Raw genomic sequence first — 21,991 nt, 5'->3', positions numbered from 1 at the left:
ATTTTACTGTGGTATAGCCCTGGGGAAAATTCACATTACTAGAAGGTTTTTTGACACTCTAGAATGGGCAGGCTGAAATAGAAGCGGACAGTGACAACTGGGACGGCCATCCCAAGGGACGTTGAAATCCTCAGCCTCTGCACTGCAATAAACAGATGACATATTTCATTAGCAGTTTCTTGGAAGGAGAAAAACGAAGTAGCTGAGTATTTTCAATTAGAAAAAAAGATATTTAAAAAAAATACAGTCAGATGACTAAACATTAATGAATCCATCAACACTTTACGCTCTTCTGAACATTGTCAGTTCTGCCACCCCAGGGAAAAATAAAGGCTTTAAAATACTTAAGAAGCAAGTGTTTGACAGAACTGATGCTATGCCTATGTGAAAGTCTTCCATTTTTGTATTAAGCAAGAAGGCAGTGATCCTTCAGCCAAGGAAAAGAGAAACATAATGCCTTTCCTAACCTCATAGTGCAGATTCATTTTCCAAATAATGAACTGGTGTCTGCTGCTATCAAAACTTGCAGCAGATTTTGGCATGACATTGGTGCCTATGGGTGTGAGTAGACTCGAGACACTGAAACTGCTCCTTTGAACAACTTCTCATTGTATGAACAACTGCAAAAACCTTCTCAAAGCTGTCCAAGGGGAGTCTTAGAAATAGGCTGGTAGCAGCTAGGCAAAGGCAGGCACAGTTAGCGTGTGACGGCATCCAGCTGATGGCTTTATAATGGCTTTTTTTACTTAGGTAGTCCTGGTGCCCTGCCAGGAACATGTAATTTGAAATTGCAACAAAAGTTTTCTACAGGTATAGCCACAAAAAACGCAGCGCCCTCCAAAATCTGTCCTCCTGCTCTCGCATTTGTCCTTCTGTCAGGATCTGTGTTTACCAGTGAGCTGTGTGAACTTCGAAGCCAACAGACAGTAATTCACCTCCAGCTCATTTCCACAGACAAGTGCAAAACTGTAACCTAGCAGAACTTTATTTTAATTGTACATTCACATTTCTCCAATGATATGAGTGGCTTTGAACACTGCTGAGTGATAAAAGTTACACAGCTCTGCTCTTTTATGTGCATTGATTTCAGCCATCAAAGAAACGCAGAAAACTAACAACAACTTTTCCGTATAGCTGTAGTCAGGCTGGGAAAAATTATGCGATTCTTTTTTTCCCCTCCTGCCCCCTGGCAACTGCATTCCCTTGACTTTTAGGCTTTTCTATTTTAAATGACTGATAACATTACTGAAGATGGTTTGCTATGGGTGTCTCACAGTGAACCTGTCTTAGGTGTGCACTAGGCTGTAGCGCTCACTCTCACTCCTCTGGTAGCTCACTGGGTGCACCGTTAGCAGCTGCTGTGACATGCTCTTCGACACTGCTGCGGGACAAGATAATTTTTCTTAGCCTGTTATTTTTTTTAACATTTTATGCTCATCACAAGTCAGTTGCAGCGCTTTACAGCTTACAGATATTTTGCACGACCTCCTCTGTAGACTGAAAGCGATTCGGAAATGAGAAAAGAATGCTGCAACCAATTAGCACGTACAAACATTTATTTTGAAATTTCCATTCCGACTGTTATGAAGAGTTACATCATCAAAGCACTTTATGGCAGTGAAAATAGCTCTTACCCCTCTGACTCATCCATTACTCCATTAAAGCTGCAAAATGTGCAATCTGCTTGAAAAATAGGTTGCTTTTTATTCAGTTTCCCATGAAAAGTCAAAATTTGGTAACAAAAAAAACCCAAGAAACAAAAACAAAAGAAAAAACCAAACCAACCCAGCTTATAGGACCTCTACATCCAATCCTCTCCCTCTTCCCCCAAAAATAACTTACAAAGATAGTTTAAAGTTTTAAATGAGTTTAAAACCGAGTGCATCTTTTTTTTTTATTATTTCTTCTTCTTCTTCTTCTCATAATAATCTTAAAATTCTAAAAACCCATAATTTACTTTCTTGGAAAAAAGGCAGCCAGCCGTTGCTTCTTGATTGGAAGAATATGTATCTCCGGCGAGTTCATTTTCTTTAGCTTTACGCTCCTGTTTTTGACGGGTTTCCTGAGGGCCTCGGCGCTGTCCCGGGGCTCGGGCGGGCTCTTCACATCGTAGCACTGCAGCACCGAGTCCTGGGGCAGGTCCCTTTTGAAGGAAAAGTTTTTGGTGGAGACCCCCGACAAGCCCTTGATCTTGCCGCAGAAGATGGTGGGCACGGCGTCCTTGACGGAGACGATGACTTTGGCTGTCTGCGAGGTGCTGACGATCTCGATGTTGTTGCCGGCCTTGGGCTCGCAGCCCGCCCTGCCCGCCTGTTCCACCAGCCACTTCTGCGGCTGCCGCAGCAGCTCGGCCGCGCCGCCGCCCGCGCCCCTGCCCTCCGCCTTGCCCGCCGCCTCCGGGGGCTTGCAGGGGCCGAAGGGGGCGGCTGGCCCGGGGAGCTTGTCCGGTGCGGGGTGGGCACCGACCTCGGCGGTGGTGGCAGGGCCAGAAGCGGCCGCCTCCCCGTGCGGCCCCCCCGGCTTGCGACAGGAGGCGAGGGACAGGTCCAGCGCCCCGTCCTCGGGCGGCGGCGGCGGAGGCGGCACCGCCTCGCTGGCCCGAAGAGCGGGCGGCCCTTTCATGGAGAGGTCCAACGCCTCGTTCTCACCGCCCATCTTGATGACAGTGTGACGGCTCAGCTGGGGAAATTCCCGTGGGTGAAGGAGCTCGAAGGGCTTCGTCTCCTCCTTCTCCAGGGGTGTCTGGGTGCCCTTGCAGGAGTTGGGGGTGAAGAGTGGCGGCTTGGGTGGGTCAGGGGCCGCCTTGGCCTCGGCGCCGTGGGGCACAGGGATGGGGACAGGGATGGGGATAGGGATGGGCACGGGAAGGGGCACGATGACGGGGTAGGGCACCAGCAGCGTAGCAGGGGGCACCAGCGGGGACAGGGGCGAGCTGAAGGCCTGCGGTGGGAGGGTGGCGTAGTCGGGGGGCGGCTGACAGGGGGCTGAGCCCAGGGCGCCCTGTGAGGGAAACAGGTCCTGAAGGACGGCGGCGAATCCCGGTGTCTGAAAGACCGGGGGCAGGACGGGCTCCTGCGCCTGGCCGGAGGGCTTGGGGTCCAGGAGCTGGGGCTGCCCAACGGGGGTGGCGGTGCCGGGGAAGAGGCCGGCGTGCAGGGGGCTGGCGGGGCAGGCAGCCCCCGGGGGCAGCACCAGGGGCGAGTTCAGGTGCTGGAAGACATGCTGCTCCAGGAGGACGGGCAGCGGGACGGGGCCCTGGGTTGTCATCACGTAGGGGGTGGCAGCATTGGTGGCTGGCATCTGTGGGGCTGCGCTGCCGGCGACCTGCAGGTGGATGGGCAGGACCACGGGGCTGTCCCCCAGGCAGATGGGCTGCAGCACGGTGGCCGCCACCTTCAGGGCCACCCCGCTCTGGGACTCGGCCGGTGGCGTCAGCATGGAGGGTGCAGGGACTGTCACCAGCGGGGAAAGGGCTTTCTTCATCAGGTCGGCCGAGTTGATGTTCCAAGCCTCTGCTGTGATCAGCTGAGCCACCCCATTTTCCAGCTTGTTGTTGGCCATCGCCGAGGGTGAGTTGGTGACATCCATAGGCATGTTGGGGGCATCCTTGTACAGCTCCTCCATGTCGCAGGGCTTCTTGGGCTCTGCCAGCACCACCTCTACATCGCTGTCAGTGGGACCCGCGGCGGCTCCACGCTGCCAGGAGCATCAGCACCGACATAATTTAGCCTGCAAGCCAGAAGCATATTTTAGGCACCACATAAATCTCTTCCCTAAAATAATATTTGCAATTGCCTTTAAAGAACCCGTCACCAAAGAAAAGCCGTTAAACGTTTCCACACTTCAAGCTAACAGCTCCATAATACAGTGTACGGTATATACAGAGATGCAGGATATACATACAGCCCTGAGTGTTGTGCAAAACATTTTGGGGAACTTATATTTAGCCATAAACATGACCTTAGGGACTGCCTGCAGCCAAAAAACCCTCTCAGTACACAGCCTGAAACAAGGACTCAGGATGCCCATGCCACATTTGTAAACACAGCTTCACATAATGACAATGCACATCAGAGCTGAGTGACAGCATGTTGTTTTAACTCAACAGAACCCCCAAAATATTTCTGTTCTATAAACATTTCTAAAAATATTGCAGCCAAGAAATATTCAGCCACTCATGAAGTGTACTTCATTCCCCTTCAATACTTGTTCCTTTTTCCTCCCAAAACTGCTGTGTGCAGGATCAGAAAGGAGCACAGCCATGCAATGGCAAAGCAAAACCAACCAAAACTCCCACATTCACCCTGCCACAGTGCTACAGAGAGACAGTAATGTGAACCAGGCACCTGATTCATTAAAGACTTGGAGGGAAAAAAACCGAAAACAACTTAAAATCCAGTTTGATAGCCCAACTCTTTATATCAACCAAGCAAATAGCAATTAAAAAAGGGCAGGGATGGTTTCTGTTCATGATTGTGGTGAAATATGCAGCCTGTTTCCCCTAAATATCAACACTTCCCTCCCTTTGAGGGGGGGAAAAAAGCAGCAAATTAATGGCACTATGCATCCATTTATTTAGAAGGAAAAACATTTCTGCCTCGTGAGCTGCTGCCAGGCTTCTTTGCCTGGTGCTGCCCATGCCTCTCCCGAAGTGTGAAGAGAATCCTGCTGTAGTAATAATCACCATGGAAACTTGTCCAGTTTCAACTCTGTTACCATGGGGAAGCACCAGCACACCCCAAATGTACATTTTTCACCAGCACACAGCTGAATCCTGCTCCCTATGAGCAAAGATGTGCCATCACCACTGCCCAGTACCCAGGCCCATGGGAGCAAGGCACTTGCCCACGTCCTGTAGGCACACTGGTACTGGGATGCCAGGAGATGACAGGGAGGGCAGCAGCATCTGGAATTGAAATTGTCTGGGTGAAGGGTCCCAACTTGGGGATGTGCCTAAAAGCACGTAAAGAACTCCTTGGTTCTGGTGCTTACAGAAATCATTTGCTGGCACAGATGTTTTGTAAGGCCAACAAACCTGCAGAGGTCAAGGAAAAGGGGAAAAAACCAAAAACCCACAAACAGAGGATAAAAAACATCCAAGGCAAGGAAGTGGGAAATCTACTAAATCTCTCCTGACACCTGTGAATCCTTGGATTTGGCAGTGAGATACTACAGTGAGCACAAGACTACCTACAGAAATGCCAGGAGTTGATAGCTGAAGCTGGTTGGGGGAAATGCTAATAATTGATCAGGCACATCTGAGTGCTTAAAAAGGATTTTTAAAAGTAAACACATGAGTCATTTATTTCCCCCTCCTGCTGCTGGCTTAAGGAGAATAATTCTGGATTTTTTCCCATCTCATGAAATGTTCTGCAGAAAAGATTCACAAATATAGGGCTGGGGGGTTTTTGTTTGTTTGTTTGTTTGTTTCCATTTTTCCAGCTTTGGCTGAGACAGATTACAGGAAGGCAGAGATAGCCAAGCACTGAAAACAGGAGCAAAAATCAAATTTCTTATTCAGAAAGTGACAAATATCAGTAAGAAAACCATTGGGCCAGTGTTGTTTTGAAAAAAAAGAAAAAAAAGAAAAGTAATTGTTTATAAAAATAAAGACTATGAGGAGACAGCTCATCAGATTAAGCTGAAAAAACTAGACATCTTCATTTCTGTTACGGAATTAAAAAGCCATTTTCTACTGCTCTTACATAATCTCTCCCTCCCTGTCTTTCAAATGACCATTTTGGTGTCTGCAGTGCACACCAGCATCTTTGCTGCTCCAGCTGCTGCAGCACAGCTGAGTGTTCTGCACATGGCATTGCCTCTTCCCAATGTTTCTGTTTGTTTGAGAAGTGTGGGATGCAGTGCTTTCATACAGAATTAATGATCTGGTGGGGACAGGAAATGACCCCCTGTTCCCCTGGCAAACCCATTAAACACTGAGAAACAGAAAAATTAAGATGAAAATTATGCTGTGTAAGAGACTTGAGGGATTAGCATGCTGTAGGGACCCATGGAGAAAGAGACAGATCACCGCTGAAGATGAAAGTATAAAACATAATAAAATTCCCCCATTGCTGCTTTAAAAGGCGACAGGGCTGGAGGCAGAGGAAATACTGAGATGAGGGGAAGAAGAGCTCATCTATCACCCTCAGAAACCATGGAGAAAAGCCTGTAAGCTTGGCTGTTTTTTTTCAAAGCACAGTCAAATATTGTTTTCCATACGGAATCCTATATGTGCCTGGGATCTGTAAACATACATTGTTGGAAGCCAGGCCACTGCCTCTGGGAGGGCTCCACTCTGTGAGGGGAAGGACACAAGAGAGGTGAGGTGCAGCCCTTGACCCAGATTTATGGGTTTGGGGTGGGTTCCCCCCCTTACTTTTCCTATGTAGAAGTGTACCCTTCTGTACTTCCAGTACACCTGCTTCTTGAGCATGTCATCACTACAGAAAAAAATTAACATATATAAAAATATATATACATACTTAAAAATATTTCCTGATCCTGCCCACAGCCTGCAATTCAGCAGTAGCTGGCTGCCAGGTACAGTGCAGTCCAGCACAACTTGATCCTGCTCCCTGTAAAGCTATTTTTAGTTTCATTTGGGAGGGAATCCCAGGGCTGCTAAACACGTGTTAGACTAAAAAACTTTTATCAAGGTCAGTAACCAGGCAGAGAGAAAAGGATCCAAGTCCCCAAGCCTCAAATGAGGAAACTTTGAAGATCTGAGATCAAGAGACAGACTGAAGTTGTCCAAAAGTGTTTTGTAGTTCCTGGACTCCTTTTTTATATACTATGTACATAGCGTACACCATACAAACCCCTAAATTCTCATGGAAGTGACTGAAACAAAAGTAAAATTTTCAGTATCGGTACCAACAGTGATAGCTATACTATACTTCTGTAATAAAAAATCAACCTGAAGCATGTGCTGGGGTTTGGGGGGTTTTTGGGTTTTTTAAATTGCTGCTTCACTACACGTAAATCATTCAGTTAGTTTTTAAAATTAGTTTCATGTATCTATACATAAAAGAAGGTAATGTAATCTAGAGGAAGTGCCTTAAGTTTCCTCTGCCTATCACACCTCAGTCCTGGACAATCAATTTCACTTTCCCTACTTATCTATTTTATATTTAATTTGCTGTTTAACTGAAAAGAAGCTTGGAACACTGAAACAAGCCCTACTGTAAATAACCCGAGCTTTCCCATCAGGGTGCTGATAAGAGCCAAGTTCATGGCACTATGCAATGATGTGTGTGACTGTACAGGAAATGATATCTTAGCTATACACAAATGCTTTGGAAGGGTAGTGATAACTCCAGCTTATTTTTTTTTTTAATCTCCTGCTGATGGCTGTGCAAGACTTTTCTCAGGGCTGCCGTGTGCCTTCCTGTGGGGCTGCAGCACAGCTCTCCCTGCGCTCTGCCTGCTCATCTGTACCATGGCTTGTACCTCATGTCTACACAGAACTCAAATTATACTGCGCACACCATGGGAAAGGATTAGATGCTCCCTTTGTGGGATGCCTGGCTCAGTATCTCCTGGAAAAATAGGGCTTCCCTTGAGTATAAACACAGTAACAAACAGAAAATTAAAAATCTTGACTTAATGGAGCTGCTTGGGGACAAAATTATGGCTGGATATGGACTTCAGTGTTTTCCCAAAACTCGCTGCTTGATGTCACTGATCCAACCAACTACAAATCATCTTCCATGCTACAAATTTTGGTCTCTATAGTTTCAGCCATACACAAAGGCTTTACCATATTATTACTGGTGTTTTGTTGCTGGAATAGAATAAACGTATTTGAATAAAGTGAGCTTCCATATACCAAATACATGGAACTATTACTACACAAATAACACACAGGTGGGCTCTCCCCCATGTGGAACCCATAAATGATTTCAGCAGTGTTTGCCTCTCACATTTCCCTCTGATTCACCTATTCATCCAGGCACCTGGGACTGAGAATCCTGGCTACCCTGTGTATTTTAGTAGTGTAATCCTCCAGCATCAAAGGGCAAAGGAGTAATCAAGTCACAGCTAGTAGTGAGCTTGTCTTCCCCTCTGTGCTGCACCATTTGTGGTGTTGTTTTCGATACACCACACACATCAGTTGGGTGCAGAGGCACCATGAGGGCCAGTGGGTCCTGTTCCCCTTCTGCTTTCAGGTGGGCTGATGGTGAATGCCTCCAAGGTATGGGGCAGGCAGAGCAGAGGAGACCCACAAGATATTTCTTAAGGCGAGCTGGCCTTCATCCTCTTGCCAGCTCACAGCTGGACCCCCAGCACAGTCCCACTGCCTCTGAAAAAGGGGCTCAGTGACCACTGCTTGGTCATCACAAAAAAGGAGTCAGTGGGCATGCACTTCCCTGTCCCCTCTAAGGGGCATCAAGGGAAAATCCCAGTTTAGCTCTGCTCCCTTCTGCCTCAGTCCCTTGACTCAAGCACCCAGCAACTAACTCCCTGGTAGGAAGATTTAGGAGGTACCATTCAAAATCAATTGAGGGCAAGGAGAGAAAGGCATTGGAAAGATGGGCAGGATTCACTCTGGCACCAGCCTGAGAGAGAAGGGAGGACTACACCAGGGTAGCACTGCCAGTATGGAAGTTACACCCACAGCCTTTGCTGCCCATCCCTCTGCACATCTCCTGCTCATCATGCACGTATGCACTGCCTCATGGTGCTTCTTACTCTGTGGAAGTTACACTGTGGAGGATAAGCTGAATGCTGCCAAGGAGCAGTTAAAATAAGCACCTCATCAGACAACTTCAAAAGATACTAGAGAAATAACACTCCAATGCAAAGCATGCAACAGGTTTGCTTTCCACTGCTGCATTTCTGGAGCCTTTCAAGAAGCACAGCTATTTGTGTCAAGGTTCCCATCCAAGCTGTTAAGCCCTGGGGAAACAAGAGAGAAACGAAATCATTGCAGCAGTGCAAAATGGCACGTTATAGATGGGACATGGACAATATGTATACACTGCTTCAGCACACAGCATGATCATTTTCAAATGTAGCAGCCTGACTAGCTGATGGCACTCTGGTCTTTTAAATAGTTCAGTTGAAAAAATACCATGGCTGTCTGCCTATTGCACAGGCTAATCGCCTGCAAAGAGCACGTTAGAGTCATAGATTTGCTAACTATATTGCTGTTGTCAACAATTTGTAGTTAGCAATCCATTCCGGGGAGAAGAGAGCTCACTTTTTCCTCGTTTAAAAACAAATCAGAGCAATTGAAAAAACATCCTATCATGGGCCTGAAACCAGTGCCTTCACTCCCAAGGGCAATATATACAACACAGACAATAAATGCTGTGGAAGGAATAGAACATTTTCCTCACAAATTTCAACCTGTACTGAATTTTTATACCCAATTTGAAAGCCTCACAAAACCTCCTACATTTGCAGTGGAAACTGTGACATACCCTAAGCATAAGGGAGATGGCACTTGCTGCTGTACTCCTGGATGTCTTTTCCCTTTTTTTTTCCCACTCCATTCACAAACTATTTCACTGACTGGTTGTAACACTTAACTGATGGGCTCTGCTTCCAAAAGAACCATTGCTTACCCCATATACACTATTACATGTAAGCCAGCACTATAAAAACAGGACTACCTTGAAATTATTTCAGATTGATCTTGCTATTCCCAAATCTTCAGTATTTCTCATATCTGCAGCATAGGCCTGTTCCTGGGGTCTCTAAACATCATGCTTGGAGGAACCTTTCACCAGTTTCTGAAAATAAAACCTTTATAGTTGTAGTTTATTTTTTATCCTTGGTATTGTGCACAGCATCAACTAGCTTAGATTCCAGTGAGTGGAACACACAGTCTGAGGTGGAGACAGTACAGGGAAATCTGATGTATGAAATCTGACATGTGGAGGACAAACATAAATTTGCCAGCCATAATTACTGCTGAGTCACGTGTTAAGTGATGTCCCTCAACCCAGCTGGGGCTTCTGACTCCATGCAGCTTTTGTGCTCCCAATGTCTGTTCAAACTGGCAAGACAAGTTACTGTTTTTGTGACTGTAGAAGTACTGTTTAAATCAGCTTTCCCCCTACACAGCTGGCTGTGTGCAGATGTCTCCTTCAAAGCATGAGGCAGTCCCTTGGGATGGGGACATCAGCAGCTGCAGCGCTGTGTTGGGACAGATGCGTCAGTGCGCAGCTCTGAGCACCTACCATGGGAAGGTGCTGCCTGCACAGCCCTGGGGGGCTCACCAGCACCTTCCCAAAAACCAAACTTCCTCCAGCAGAGATGCTCTAGCCCATCATTTTTGCGGCTCGTGGTAAACTTGGTGTCTACCAGGACATCCAGGTCCTTTCTTGCTGAGCTTTTTTACAGGTGGGTGGCCCCTGGCATGTACTGATGCTTTTCCCCAGGTGCAGAGCTTTGCACTTCTCTTTGGCAAACCTCATGAGGCTCCTGTGAGCCCAATTCTCCCACCTGTTGATGTCCCTCTGGATGGCAGCACAAGCCTCTGACGTATCAGCCACTCCTGCCAGTTTTGTGTAATCTGCAAACTTCTGCAGGTACACTGTGCCCATCATCCAGATCGTTAATGAGGAGGCTGAGCAGGGGGGGACCCAGCCCTGACCTCTGGAGTACAGCCCCAGTCACCCAACCCAACTGGGCTTTGTGCTGCTGGGCCTGTTCCACCAGTTTCCAATCCACTGCCTGCTCATCCAGCCCCTGCATCAGCTGTGAGGATCTTATGGGACATGGTGACAAAGGCCTTCCTCAATACCAACCCTCTGCTCTCATCTACCAGGCTTTCTTCTCATACAGTAGGTCAGCTTCCCACAGGGAAGGAAAACTGACAGTGGACTGCAAGTCTAAGAATGTCTAAATTAAAACTATATGAGGGAAAAACTGAACTTACTCGAGGGATCTGTCTTGCATCAGAGTTCCTGAGATTTACTATACCTTAACCTCCATGGCTTTCACACATGCTGTGCACCCATGTATTTACTTTTGTAGTAGGATCATAGGAAGAATGCAGATCCATGCTAGCATTTTTAGGCTAAAGAAGTGAAGTGCATGATTTTCCTATGGGAAAAAAATATTTTGAAGAATTTTTCTTGTCATTAAATATCCCATTTAACTGATTATCTAGTATCATTTTCAATCAAAACATTATATTCGCCAGCAAAGCAAAGAAAAATGAGCTGGTTTGAGTACACAGAGCTAAAGAAAACAAACAAGAGAGCCCTTACTTTACAGTAAATTTTAAAACCCACGCATTTTGTTTTCCCAGCAATCAATACACCAATGATAACAAGAGGAAAAGGATACCAATTAAACATAATTGCCAGCCCTGCTTCCCCCAAAACCTGAAACTAAAAGCACTCAGTGTCAGCCTAATAAAATATTTGTTCCTTTCCCAGTCAAGTGCTTTATTAAACAGCCCACAAAGCATCTCAGTTCTTACAAAGGATTTCCAAGTTTGATATTGGTGAAATGACTTCAAAGCCTCATTGGTTCCCCAGTGGAGGTTTGTTCACTGCTCTGAGACACTCAGCTCCCTGTTTTGTCCTGACTCTCTCCACTGACCCCAGGCACAGATATTTTTACCACATTCACTTGATCTTCTCCAGCATCGGATGAGCAACAGTGTGGCAAAGGCTGCCATCCACTGCTCATCTCTTCTTGCTGATGTGACTGTCTTGCTCCTGGTAAGAAGGATAGGGACCCCACCATGGATGTGTTAGCAGGTCTCAGCCAACAGGTTAGTGAGGTAAAGTTGGAATTAAGTTCTTAAATTGCTATGCAACTTTTGCAGGCAGAGTATCTGACTTTTCTCTGTTATACAAACATGGTTTTGACCCCTTTGTCTGTCTCTCAGCTAGCCACAAAAGTGAAGCTCACCAGACTAACCCCTCGAGGAATAAACAAGCTTCACCAACTCAAACCCAGGAAATTATCTGAGGTGCCACTAGCACCACACCTGCCCTGAGAGACCCAGCCCTTTAGACTCACTGCAAACCCTTTCCCATACACTCCTTACAGCACGCCAGCTCCAGCTAAAAACCACTTTTTCTTGGTGCAGACACGGCCGGAATAGGGTTAACCTCAGCTTTATTATAGAGCCATGGGGTTAGAATAGCAAATTCCAACACTTCTGTAACTCATCTTAAATCAACTGAAAGCCACATTTTCACACAGCCTCTCATCGTCCTTATATAGCCTGGCTTAAAAAAATAAATAATGAGAAGAAAAGCAAAACCAAGTGAAAAACGGAACCTTCCAGCTCACAGATCCTTTCTGGTGACATACGAACGCTCTTGCCTAAGAACACAGGCAAGGACATGCAGGTGATTACCCACACACGTGTGTGCACCCAGTTACCACCATGGGCTGAAAGAGATAAACACTTCCTGCTGCCCATAGCTCTGGTGGCTCTTATGACACAGATGTAGTCCCAAATGAGAAGATGTAGAGATGACAAGCTGGCAATAAACAACAGACTCATCAGCTTATCTTCTCTTGTGGGACAGGGTCTCACTTGGGAGCACAGGCAGATAAAAGGTCCAGGAGTATTGGACTGCTGCCTGGGGAGCCAAAGGATAGAGGAATCTTCCATCCCTCTGTACAAAATATGGTTATTTAATGCTTTGTCCTTCCCCACTAGCATGAGTAACCAAATTCTCTATCAGCTTGCCACTTCAAAATCAAGTTTACGCTCATAGTTTCAGATTTATTAGACTGACTCTCCTTCTCTGCCTCCCCATCACTTTTATAAGCCAAGCTCAACATTTCATCAGCTACACAATGGCACTAATCCTCAGCAGAAAGTATGCACACAGCAGATTTCAAGCACTCATGCACCACCCTATCTTGTAATGTATGGATGAAAAAAACTTTCAAGAAAAAAAAGCCCCTTATTTTCATCCTTGCAAAACTTTTAACCACTGCAAGAATTTTGTTTATAAGAGACAGAAAAATATAAGACTCCTGTGATGTGATTAAAAAATGCAGCATTTTTTCTTTGAATCTCACATCATTTTACACATGGTTTCCTCACAGCATTTGTACCAGGGGTTTCCTGGTTTGACTTTGAGGGGAAGAGAATTGACCTCTTCTCTCCATCATGCCATGATGCACGAGATGTCAGATGAATTCTGACTGAATTCGAAATAACACCAGCATGAGATGCAGCTGATGGATGTAACAAGAAAACCTCAAAACCTCTCAACAATGACCAGTTTTGTCCTCCTAGAAACCTCTAGACTGAACTGGGAAATATGCCTCTGACAGACAGATCTGACCACAAGTAGTATGCAGATAATAGAAAATACTGAAAATATGTCACGTTGCATCTCAGTGACACTGAGGCTATCACTGTTCAATCAACCAGTCCAGGTTATCACAGAATCATAAAATATACGGAGCTCAAGAGGGCCCATTAGGATCATTGAGTCCAGCTCCCAGCCTGCACAGAACACCCTAAGAGCCACACCATGTGCCTGAGAGCGTTGTCCAGATGCTTCTTGAACACACCCCAATAATCCCCTCCCTTACCCAGCTGGCCATGCTGTGCTTGATGCCCCCCAAGACACAGCTGACCCTCTTGGCTGCCAGGGCACTGCTGGCTCATGTTCAACTTGGCATCAACCAGGATCCCCAGGGCCCTTTCCATGGCACTGCTCTCCAGCCTCTTGTTCCCCAGTCTATGCACAGAGCCAGGGTTGCCCTGTTCCAGGTGCAGAATCTGGCACCTGCTCTTGTTAAACTTCATATGGTTGGTGATTGCCCATCTCTCTTAATTTGTTGAGGTCTCTCTGCAATTACAGATTGCAATAAATTGCATTACCTGTAGTGCCTACAAATGTCCCACATACACACACATACAAGCAAGCACTTCTGTCATGCCTTTTTCCCTCATCCACTTGACTGAGGTCTCATGGGCAGCAGTCATTTTGGCACATGATTAGCACAAAGCACAGACCTCAGCCTGGATTCCAGTCACCACTGCAATCACTCAAGAGGATGAGTGGACACACATCCATGCACACTCTCACTAAGGTGGCACAGGCTGCCTTCCCTTTCAGAATAGCTGCTGGCCACTCCTTGTGGGTGCATTCCTCCAGTGTGCCTTCTCCTCTCTCTTCATCATGTTTCTCTGCTGCCAGAGCACTTCTAGCCAGCCTAATGTTGTCTGAATTTTACTAATTTGATGCTCTATGAACAAAGATCTTCTAGCCAGTTCAACATGGTTTTCTCTAGCTGTTTTGGTATCGGAGCTCAAACCTACACACTGCCCTCAGCGCATGGAGGTGAGACTATTCCAAACTATGCCAAGACCACAAAAGAAAAGTAATAATGCTCTTTGTCATCAGGGGTCCAGACTCAGAATACTCAGAGAAAAAGGTCTGTACTTCAGGAAATGCAGGCAGGGCAACCAGTGCTGTAAAAACAGCACTGCTATTGCAATAAATAGCATTTTCCTGATTCTGTGAACAAGTCAACATGAACATATTTTGCAGATGCTTATTTCAAGAGGAAACAAGGTCAGTCCTGCCCATACTTTTCCATCAAACCTTTGGAGAGAACATACATCATGATGAGTGCACTATACCAAATTTTGTTATTATCATCTCCCCCACCTTAATGACAGCTCCATGGTTCCAGAAGAGAAGCACACTGCCGTAGGATATAGAGCCCCTGACATATTTACTGCAGCATTTTTCACCAGTAATTTCCACTGCAATGTGTGCTATTACATGTTCAGAAAAACTTAGGGAAACTGCAGGATGCATAACGACAATTACATCTTTCCCAGATGAGACTACCACGTTAATGGATCGGCGTCATCCATCACCATAGATCCTGAGTCCTCTGGGGAATGTCACTAGACCACTCTAATAAATCTGACTGGGAGATTTCATATTTGGCTGTTCAGCTCAGCCTCAGGAAGCAGCCTAGCACAGCAGTCCACAGCATGACTGTGCCTCAGCTCTCCTGGTGAGGTGATGTTACTCTATGGCAATGAAGCTCTGGATGTAAGAGGTCCTGCACTCCAGCAGGTAAGGGCACATAGGGCTGCAGCCAGGCAATAATTCCTCACACAGCCAGTTCTTCAAAGAACTGAATTTTCGTATACATGGATTTTAGATGGTGGAGGAAGAAAGTTGACTGCGTAGTTCATTCCTTTAGCACCAACAACAAAGAAAATGAAATAAAAAATAAAGAAGACTAAAGCTAACAGTGAAAAAAACCCCAAACAGACCTGCCAGAAGGCTAGTGCAGTTCTGAAGTAATTTTTCTTTTGCTGTCAATCTCCTTGATTCGTCAAGCCACCTCAGCAGACAAAGCAGACTGTCTGCCATGAAAATGTAAGGTGATGCTCTATTAGGGAAGAACATGCTACTCACAGGCTCTCCCTTTAGGAAAGTCAAACAAATAACACACAAATAAAAACCTCCATGGCTGTACCATGTCCTACCTTATCCTTGTAATAACAGGAGGACAGGGCCTGAGGCTGCTTCCCCTTGTCTCCTGCACTAATGCAAATACAGCCGCAGTGTAGGAGCAGGCTGGGGGGAAGGTCAGCCCCACAGAAGCCCTTTTGAGAAGCAGCTCTGAGCAAAGGGTCTGAGGGCACTTTTGTCTCTCATGTTTTGTGTATAATCTGTTTCAGGCAGTGATACATTTTCCTGATACATTTTTCATGTAGCTGGAGCTAAGAGTTTTCTTGTGCTGTAATGGCTTAACCATTTTGAGTCCTCTCTTGCCAAGGCACCAGCTTTTCCCACTGACCCCACCCCACACTGGATCAATGTCACAGGTCCTTCTTCCTCAGCCTGGGTATACAATGAGGTGGAGCCAATGCCAATGCCTATTCCCACTAGGATTGGGCCACCACCAAATACACCCTTGGAAATGGGGACAGCCTTGGGGTGCCATCTGTGCCTGTCAGGCACAGGTGAGTGACCCCCTCCCCTGTCTCTGTGGGTGCACTGGGTATGGCCATGGGAACAGGGATGGACACTGAGGGCTTGAGCTACTGCAGCTCCTGCAGCTCCAAGTACCTGACAGAAGCACAACAGAGCCTGGGAGATTAGCAAACAAGGATTAAGCAGCTTAAATATATGGTAACTTCAGGGAATAAAAACTGCCTATAGCCTGTGTAAGTTGTGAGAAATGGCACATGCTTCTCTTGCCTCAGGCAAATGCTTATGTTGGTAGCAAGCTTGGCTATGAATATGACACCCTTGCAGATAGAAACAACAAGAGCACCCAATACGTACAAAATATTCTCTATTTTCTTCATGGGGTGTTAAAGAAAACAACTATGTTCATTGAAGAGCCTGCTTTTGGCAAAGGGGGTGGGCACATACCACCTTCAAAAGCTCTCCCTCATCGCTTTCAGTGGGACAGTCAGCATCTGGTCTCTGCACTTGCCCCATGCTCAAGGGGCGAAGCCATTGCTGACCAGAAGGGCTGCTGCACCTTTCAGGTCCTCTGCATGGAAAATGTGGGTCTGTCCCACACCACCCCAACACACTCTATGGCTCCAGCTGGGCACCCCACATGCAGGGATGGGGGGTCTGTGAGCTACTGAAGCAGTGTGTGCCAGGCCACTGCGCTCCCAGGGGCGGCTGCTGGCCTGTCTTTGCCCAGGATGGTGGCTGAGGGAAACCAGAGGCGTCTGCAATATGAGATGCACAGCAGGAACACGCTGCACCAGTAGAGGGGTTGAAAAAGAAGCCCCAAGAGCCAAGGCGGCACCAAGAAAAACCACCGCGCCAAACTGTCGGTCGAGCTGCGTAAACATCAGCAGCACAAACCAGAGGAGACAGCTGTCCCCTGGTGAGCACAAACCCTTTATGACCTCAACTGAATCCTCCTTGAAAATGTGTCATCATGGTCCACAGTTCAAGAAGCCAAGCAGACAGCTGCTGGCCATGGCTGCACAGGGGAGGGCGGCCACCAGGGCACGTACAGCGACCATAAACTCTGCCAAGATGTGCTTCACAACAGGAAGGCACCAGAGCTACCCTGAACTCTGCATCCACATTTCTCTCCATGGGGAGGACAGGTCAGGCTGCAACAACCAACTTGCATTTCCATGGCTGATGCAACTGGAAGGGCTATCTTTCCCAGAACACACGTTGTGCAGGCTAACTCCAGTGACCTCAAGGGATGGCAGCCCTTGGATGGACCTCACTGCTGAGGTCAGTGCCAGCACCATTCGCTTCACATGGAATGCAGCCATAGTGAATGCATCCCAGTGCACACTCATCTTGCCACCCCCAGGCATCCTCCATGTCCAGTGGAAAGGCTCGCCCAGAATGCTGCAAAAGCATGAAGAATCAATAAAATACATTGACTTTTTATCTGACATTAGCAATTTTACAGCTCAATGCTAACCAGAGTAAGCAGGAGAGCACACTGCTACCAAAAATAAATTAAAGGAGAGATGTGGGTCCTTGAAGATCCCAAAATACCCAGTAAAATTGACACCCAGTAAACCCTGCCCAGTCCTTACAGTGATTAAGGACAATTCAGCCCCTGCTCTGAGTGAGGGTTTCTCCAGGACCCAGACTCCAGCACATGTTTGGGTTTAGCTGTCTAAACAGACACGGAGGGATTAGGTCTCTGCATGTCTTCAATGCTAATTAAAGGTTATTTATAATCAAATTTTTCCTGATAGTGTATATTTCTTCTTTGTGTAAACACAACCAACGCCAATGTCTAAAAAAACCCACAAAACCAAAAGTGGTGGAAAGGTCTGCATTTTACCAAGTTAAGGGGTGTGAGGACACCCCACAGGCTGCCCCGCTGGCACCTGGCTCTCCCTGTCCAGCAGCCACAGGCACGGGTACTTGCCACCACACAGAGCCGAGTCTGAACACTCCTGAGTTCCATCAGCTTCTTCCATGCTGTTCATGGCTTGGGCAGTAGTTACCAGAGAAGTTCTGGTCACATTTGCTCCTGGAGAAGCAGTGTTTACAATCAATCAGATCTGAACAAGATATCTGGAGCACACTCCAACAGCAGTGTGAAGTTGGTACTAGAGCATCCTGGACAGCATTTGCCACACACTGACACACAGAATGTGCATCTGGAACAAGGAGCAGCATCCCCTTATTTCATCAACCAATTTTTAGGACTCTAAAAAGGGCTTACCCATATAACATTAAACAAAGCCCTTTGGTAACATCCTTGATACAGCCAGTGAAGTACAGCTGTCTTCTCCAGACCTTGGCTTTACACGGCTGGTGGGCACGGGGTGGGTTTGGCTGGAGCTAGAGCTTTACATCAAAAAGCCACTGAAGCTGCAGACTCAGGCACTGAGGAAAACAGAAATGCAACCTTATCCTGGTTGCCTATATGGTCCTGACAGTGTGGCTGCATTATGATACATTCTTAAACACAGTTATCTCCTCTTTTTTCAAAAGGCCTTGTCATCATGCAAAAGGTCATCCACAAATGGAAAAAGCAATTTTTTTTTCATAGGCCTCCTTGTGACTTTTAAGTTTCTGACTCCAAAATAAGCAACTCTTATTTCACACAGATTTGTAGAAGTAATATGAAAAATTTAAACTGGTCTATGAATCTGCTATTAAAGATATAATGCTACTTGTTACCCTTGTAACTATAGAACTATTTTAATCTTTCTCTTGCTGCATCTTACAAAGGCAACATACTGTAGTTTCAGTAGTTGCATTTTTAAATGTGTTTATCTGGGTCACTGCTACTTACAGCATAAGAAGATTTAGTGAAGCCAGTTTAGAATTAGTCTAGTGCAAAGGAAAAAAATTCTTTAATTAAAACTGAAAGAATTATATTGTTTGGAGGGTAAAGATCTCAGCATTATCAAATTAAAGTCTTTGCACTGATTCAAGAAGAAAATAGACCCATAGGCAATTTCATTCAAAAGGCGCTTAGGCTTTTGGGGGTTTCTGGACTCATCACAAATTATTTCATGTAACTGGCAATTTCAAGTAGAGAAAAGAAAACCCAGAGCATTACAACATTAGGATTTTCTTTAATTGTATGATGTAAAATCAAGAATAACAAAGTGATTCCTGATTTGTGGCGGTCTGGCTCACTTGGAGCACTGCTGGTGTGTGCCAGCTCGCCCCGAGAGGCCACACTTCTGTCTGCACTGGCTGTCACAGAAGACGGGAGAGAAGACAACCTGTCTTGAAGGCATTGCTCCCAGATCCTTCTACTAAGACAAATAATCTGCAAAGAGAGAAAGCAGGGAGGGACGTTCAGAGGCCAGAAGTGGCACCAAGCACTTCCAATGGTCTTAGCTTTCCACTGTCTTGGAAAATACCCTAAGGAAGATGTTGGTCAGGAAAGGCAAAGCTGCCACTCACGTAGGAAATGAAGTGGGAGGCTGAACGGCCTGAATGGCTGAGCACATCTGTGTGATGCAAGGCAACATCCCTCAGCATCACACCACCCGTCAGTGACAGGGAAGTGACTCAGAAGACAAGAGCACTTCAAAGGTTCATGGAATACTGGTTTATTTTAGCTGAAGCCCATCTGACACAGAACAGGGAGGACTGCAAGCAGAAAGCATCCACCCCGCATCCTGTGGCTGCTGCTGGAGTGGTTCATCCTGCAGGAACAAAAGCCTTCCCCCTCTTTTCCATTTCTTCTGGTCAAGGGAGGAGGGCAGGCTGGGAGATAGCCATCACTGCTGCTGCTGAACCGCAGCCAGAGGACGCCTGACACTGCACCAGAGCGGGACAAGAAGTTCAGCAACAGCTTAACCTGCCCCATGGTCTCCACAAGAGAAAGCCGAACAAGCGCCCATCCATCAGTAGGGTACTGGTGTGACAGAAACATCATGTTACAGCAGCTGCATCACTCTGATCCTCAGTTAATTATTGCCCATATCCTAACAGCAGCAACACAGCGAGGAAAGGAACGAGCATGTAGTCAGCAGTTTGATCCTGTTATTGATAGGATGCTAACAGAGGGAAATAACTAAGTATAAAATATTTCTTGTGTCAGAAGCTGGTAGGAAGGGTGATGGGTTTTCTTCAGATTATTGAAGGCAAAAAAAGGAAAGACATAAATTCTCAAAACCCCAAAGTTTTTATTTAGTTTTTTTCAAACAGGGCCAATTTTTACCAGGTTTCTGGGTGTTGCTTTTTGTTTGTTTTTTTTTTCAGTCCCTTCAATCTATTCCTTGTTGACAAGACAACACACCTGTTATTTACTGGATATGGTGATCTACAGCTTCAGTTTTTGGGGTTCCCATGTGACTGCAAGAGGGTAGTTTCTGGCACTTCAAGTCCTGCTGCAGCAGAAGCCGTCTCACAGTCAGTAGGGCCAGCTACCGATCAAGATTCCAAAGGAGTAAAAAGCTTAATATCTAGCCCCCTAGTAAGAGAGGATTTATTTTATCATATTGTTTTTTAGAGATTTATCACTTCCTTTACCTTCCTCCATACGCACAGTGAAGAAAATCTGTTTTAAACATGTGAAGGCATGATTTCCATTAGAGGGTAAATTTGGGGGATAAATGAAGAAAAAAGGGAGCTATTATTAACCCAGAGACAATCACTGTGCTGATGAATGAGCACTAGCATCTGAATGTGTTTCTCATATTTAACAGATCAGGTTGCCACACCATTCTCCAGATGATCTCAGATCACTGGAACCCCTTTCCTTAAAAACAGGGCTATAAGAAGTAATTAAAAGTTGTCTGGGTTTGTACAAGTAGGCATAACCACTTTCTCCACAAGTGCCTTGGAAGTCAGCTGCTGGTCCTTATGGAACAACACATTTGCCTCTAACATCAGGTCCTGTGAAGCCCTACATTCAGCTCAGTGGAATTTTGGTGCAACAGCTTCAGAGAGCTGTACTGGATCAACCCCAGAGATGCAGATACCTTTCAAAGCACGTCAGACACCAATCCTGTGGAGACCAGAGCATGCCCCAAAAACCTGAAGCAAGGAGCAAAAAGAGAAGGAAAGATGCAGAGTTCTGACATCTGTACCACAGAACTGTGGGGACCTCTGAGTTGTCTCCAGATCAAAGGACCACTTGATAGCAGTCACCAAACGCCTTCTAGCAGAACACCACCACTCACCTCAAACTTCACTCATCCTCCCAGGAAAGGCCACTATGCTGACACAGTGGCCTTCATGATTTATTCCTAGGACTAGCTGCAACGGAAGGAAGTGGTAGCACACGGAAATGTGGCATCAGCAGAGAGTTTGGGGAATGCAATTCTGAGGATGCACATGATGCTGCTGTGAAAAGTGGAGATGGTGCAGGGTTCAAGACAGAATTCTGGGTATTAAAAACCCAACCAAATAGAAAACCCAAATGAACAACCCCTCTCCTGCCCCCCAGACAAAAATATGTAGGGAAGATGAAGAGGTGAATGGAAGAAGAAAACCTTGAGCTGCTGACCCAAGGGAAAAGATGAATGAAGCTGCAGAGAACACTAGAAATAGAGGTGGTGGAAAACTGAATTTGTTAGGGAAGATACAGAAAGCAGGGAAAAATAAAAAGTTGCTGGGCAGTGCCTTTATCTTGCAGAAATTAGACTCCTTGAGGGATGTCTACTGTGTTTCTAAAACAGTTGACGAAGATGGATGAAAAATCCTTCTAACACAATGGAGGAAGTGATTTATTTTCATAATTCTGAAAGCTGGAGAATAGGCTTGTCTTGATCATACCACAGAAAGCCAGACCATGTAAACAGGTGTACTTGGGCAGACCATGCTCTTTTACAGGCCTCCAAGGGCTCTCCACAATCCAGCTGTGAAGGTTTGATGTGGATCGAATGCTCACACGAAGTGACTGGCAAGCAGTGGAGTCCCAGGGCATCTCCACAGTGTGAGCTGCAAAAGTTTTCTTGGCTAAAATTGCAGGAGCTGCATTTGTGTGGAATGAAAATATATTGAAAACAATGTTTAGGGCTTTTAAAAAATATTTTACTTTCTGCCTGCAGTCAATCCCATACACAAATCCCCCTGCAGTTTGCCTTCTAGAAGGAAAGAATATT

General features: G+C 46.1%; 1 protein-coding gene across 2 annotated transcripts in view; it reads right to left on the bottom strand.

Annotated features, from left to right (window-relative positions):
• Positions 1-1,541: 1,541 nt before the first annotated feature.
• The window catches only part of RAI2 (retinoic acid induced 2), a 43,619-nt gene continuing 23,169 nt past the window's right edge, over positions 1,542-21,991 (bottom strand). For both annotated transcript variants that reach the window (XM_041472439.1, XM_041472440.1), the window contains exon 2: positions 1,542-3,729. In XM_041472439.1, the coding sequence (XP_041328373.1) occupies positions 1,954-3,624 (1,671 nt within the window). In that variant the 5' untranslated portion in view covers positions 3,625-3,729 and the 3' untranslated portion in view covers positions 1,542-1,953. The remainder of the gene's footprint in view (positions 3,730-21,991) is intronic.

The sequence above is a fragment of the Pyrgilauda ruficollis genome, unplaced genomic scaffold (genome assembly GCF_017590135.1).
Source record: "Pyrgilauda ruficollis isolate IOZ18807 unplaced genomic scaffold, ASM1759013v1 scaffold29, whole genome shotgun sequence".
In the NCBI taxonomy this organism is placed as follows: Eukaryota; Metazoa; Chordata; class Aves; order Passeriformes; family Passeridae; genus Pyrgilauda; species Pyrgilauda ruficollis.
This window is presented reverse-complemented; position numbering and strand designations above follow the sequence as displayed.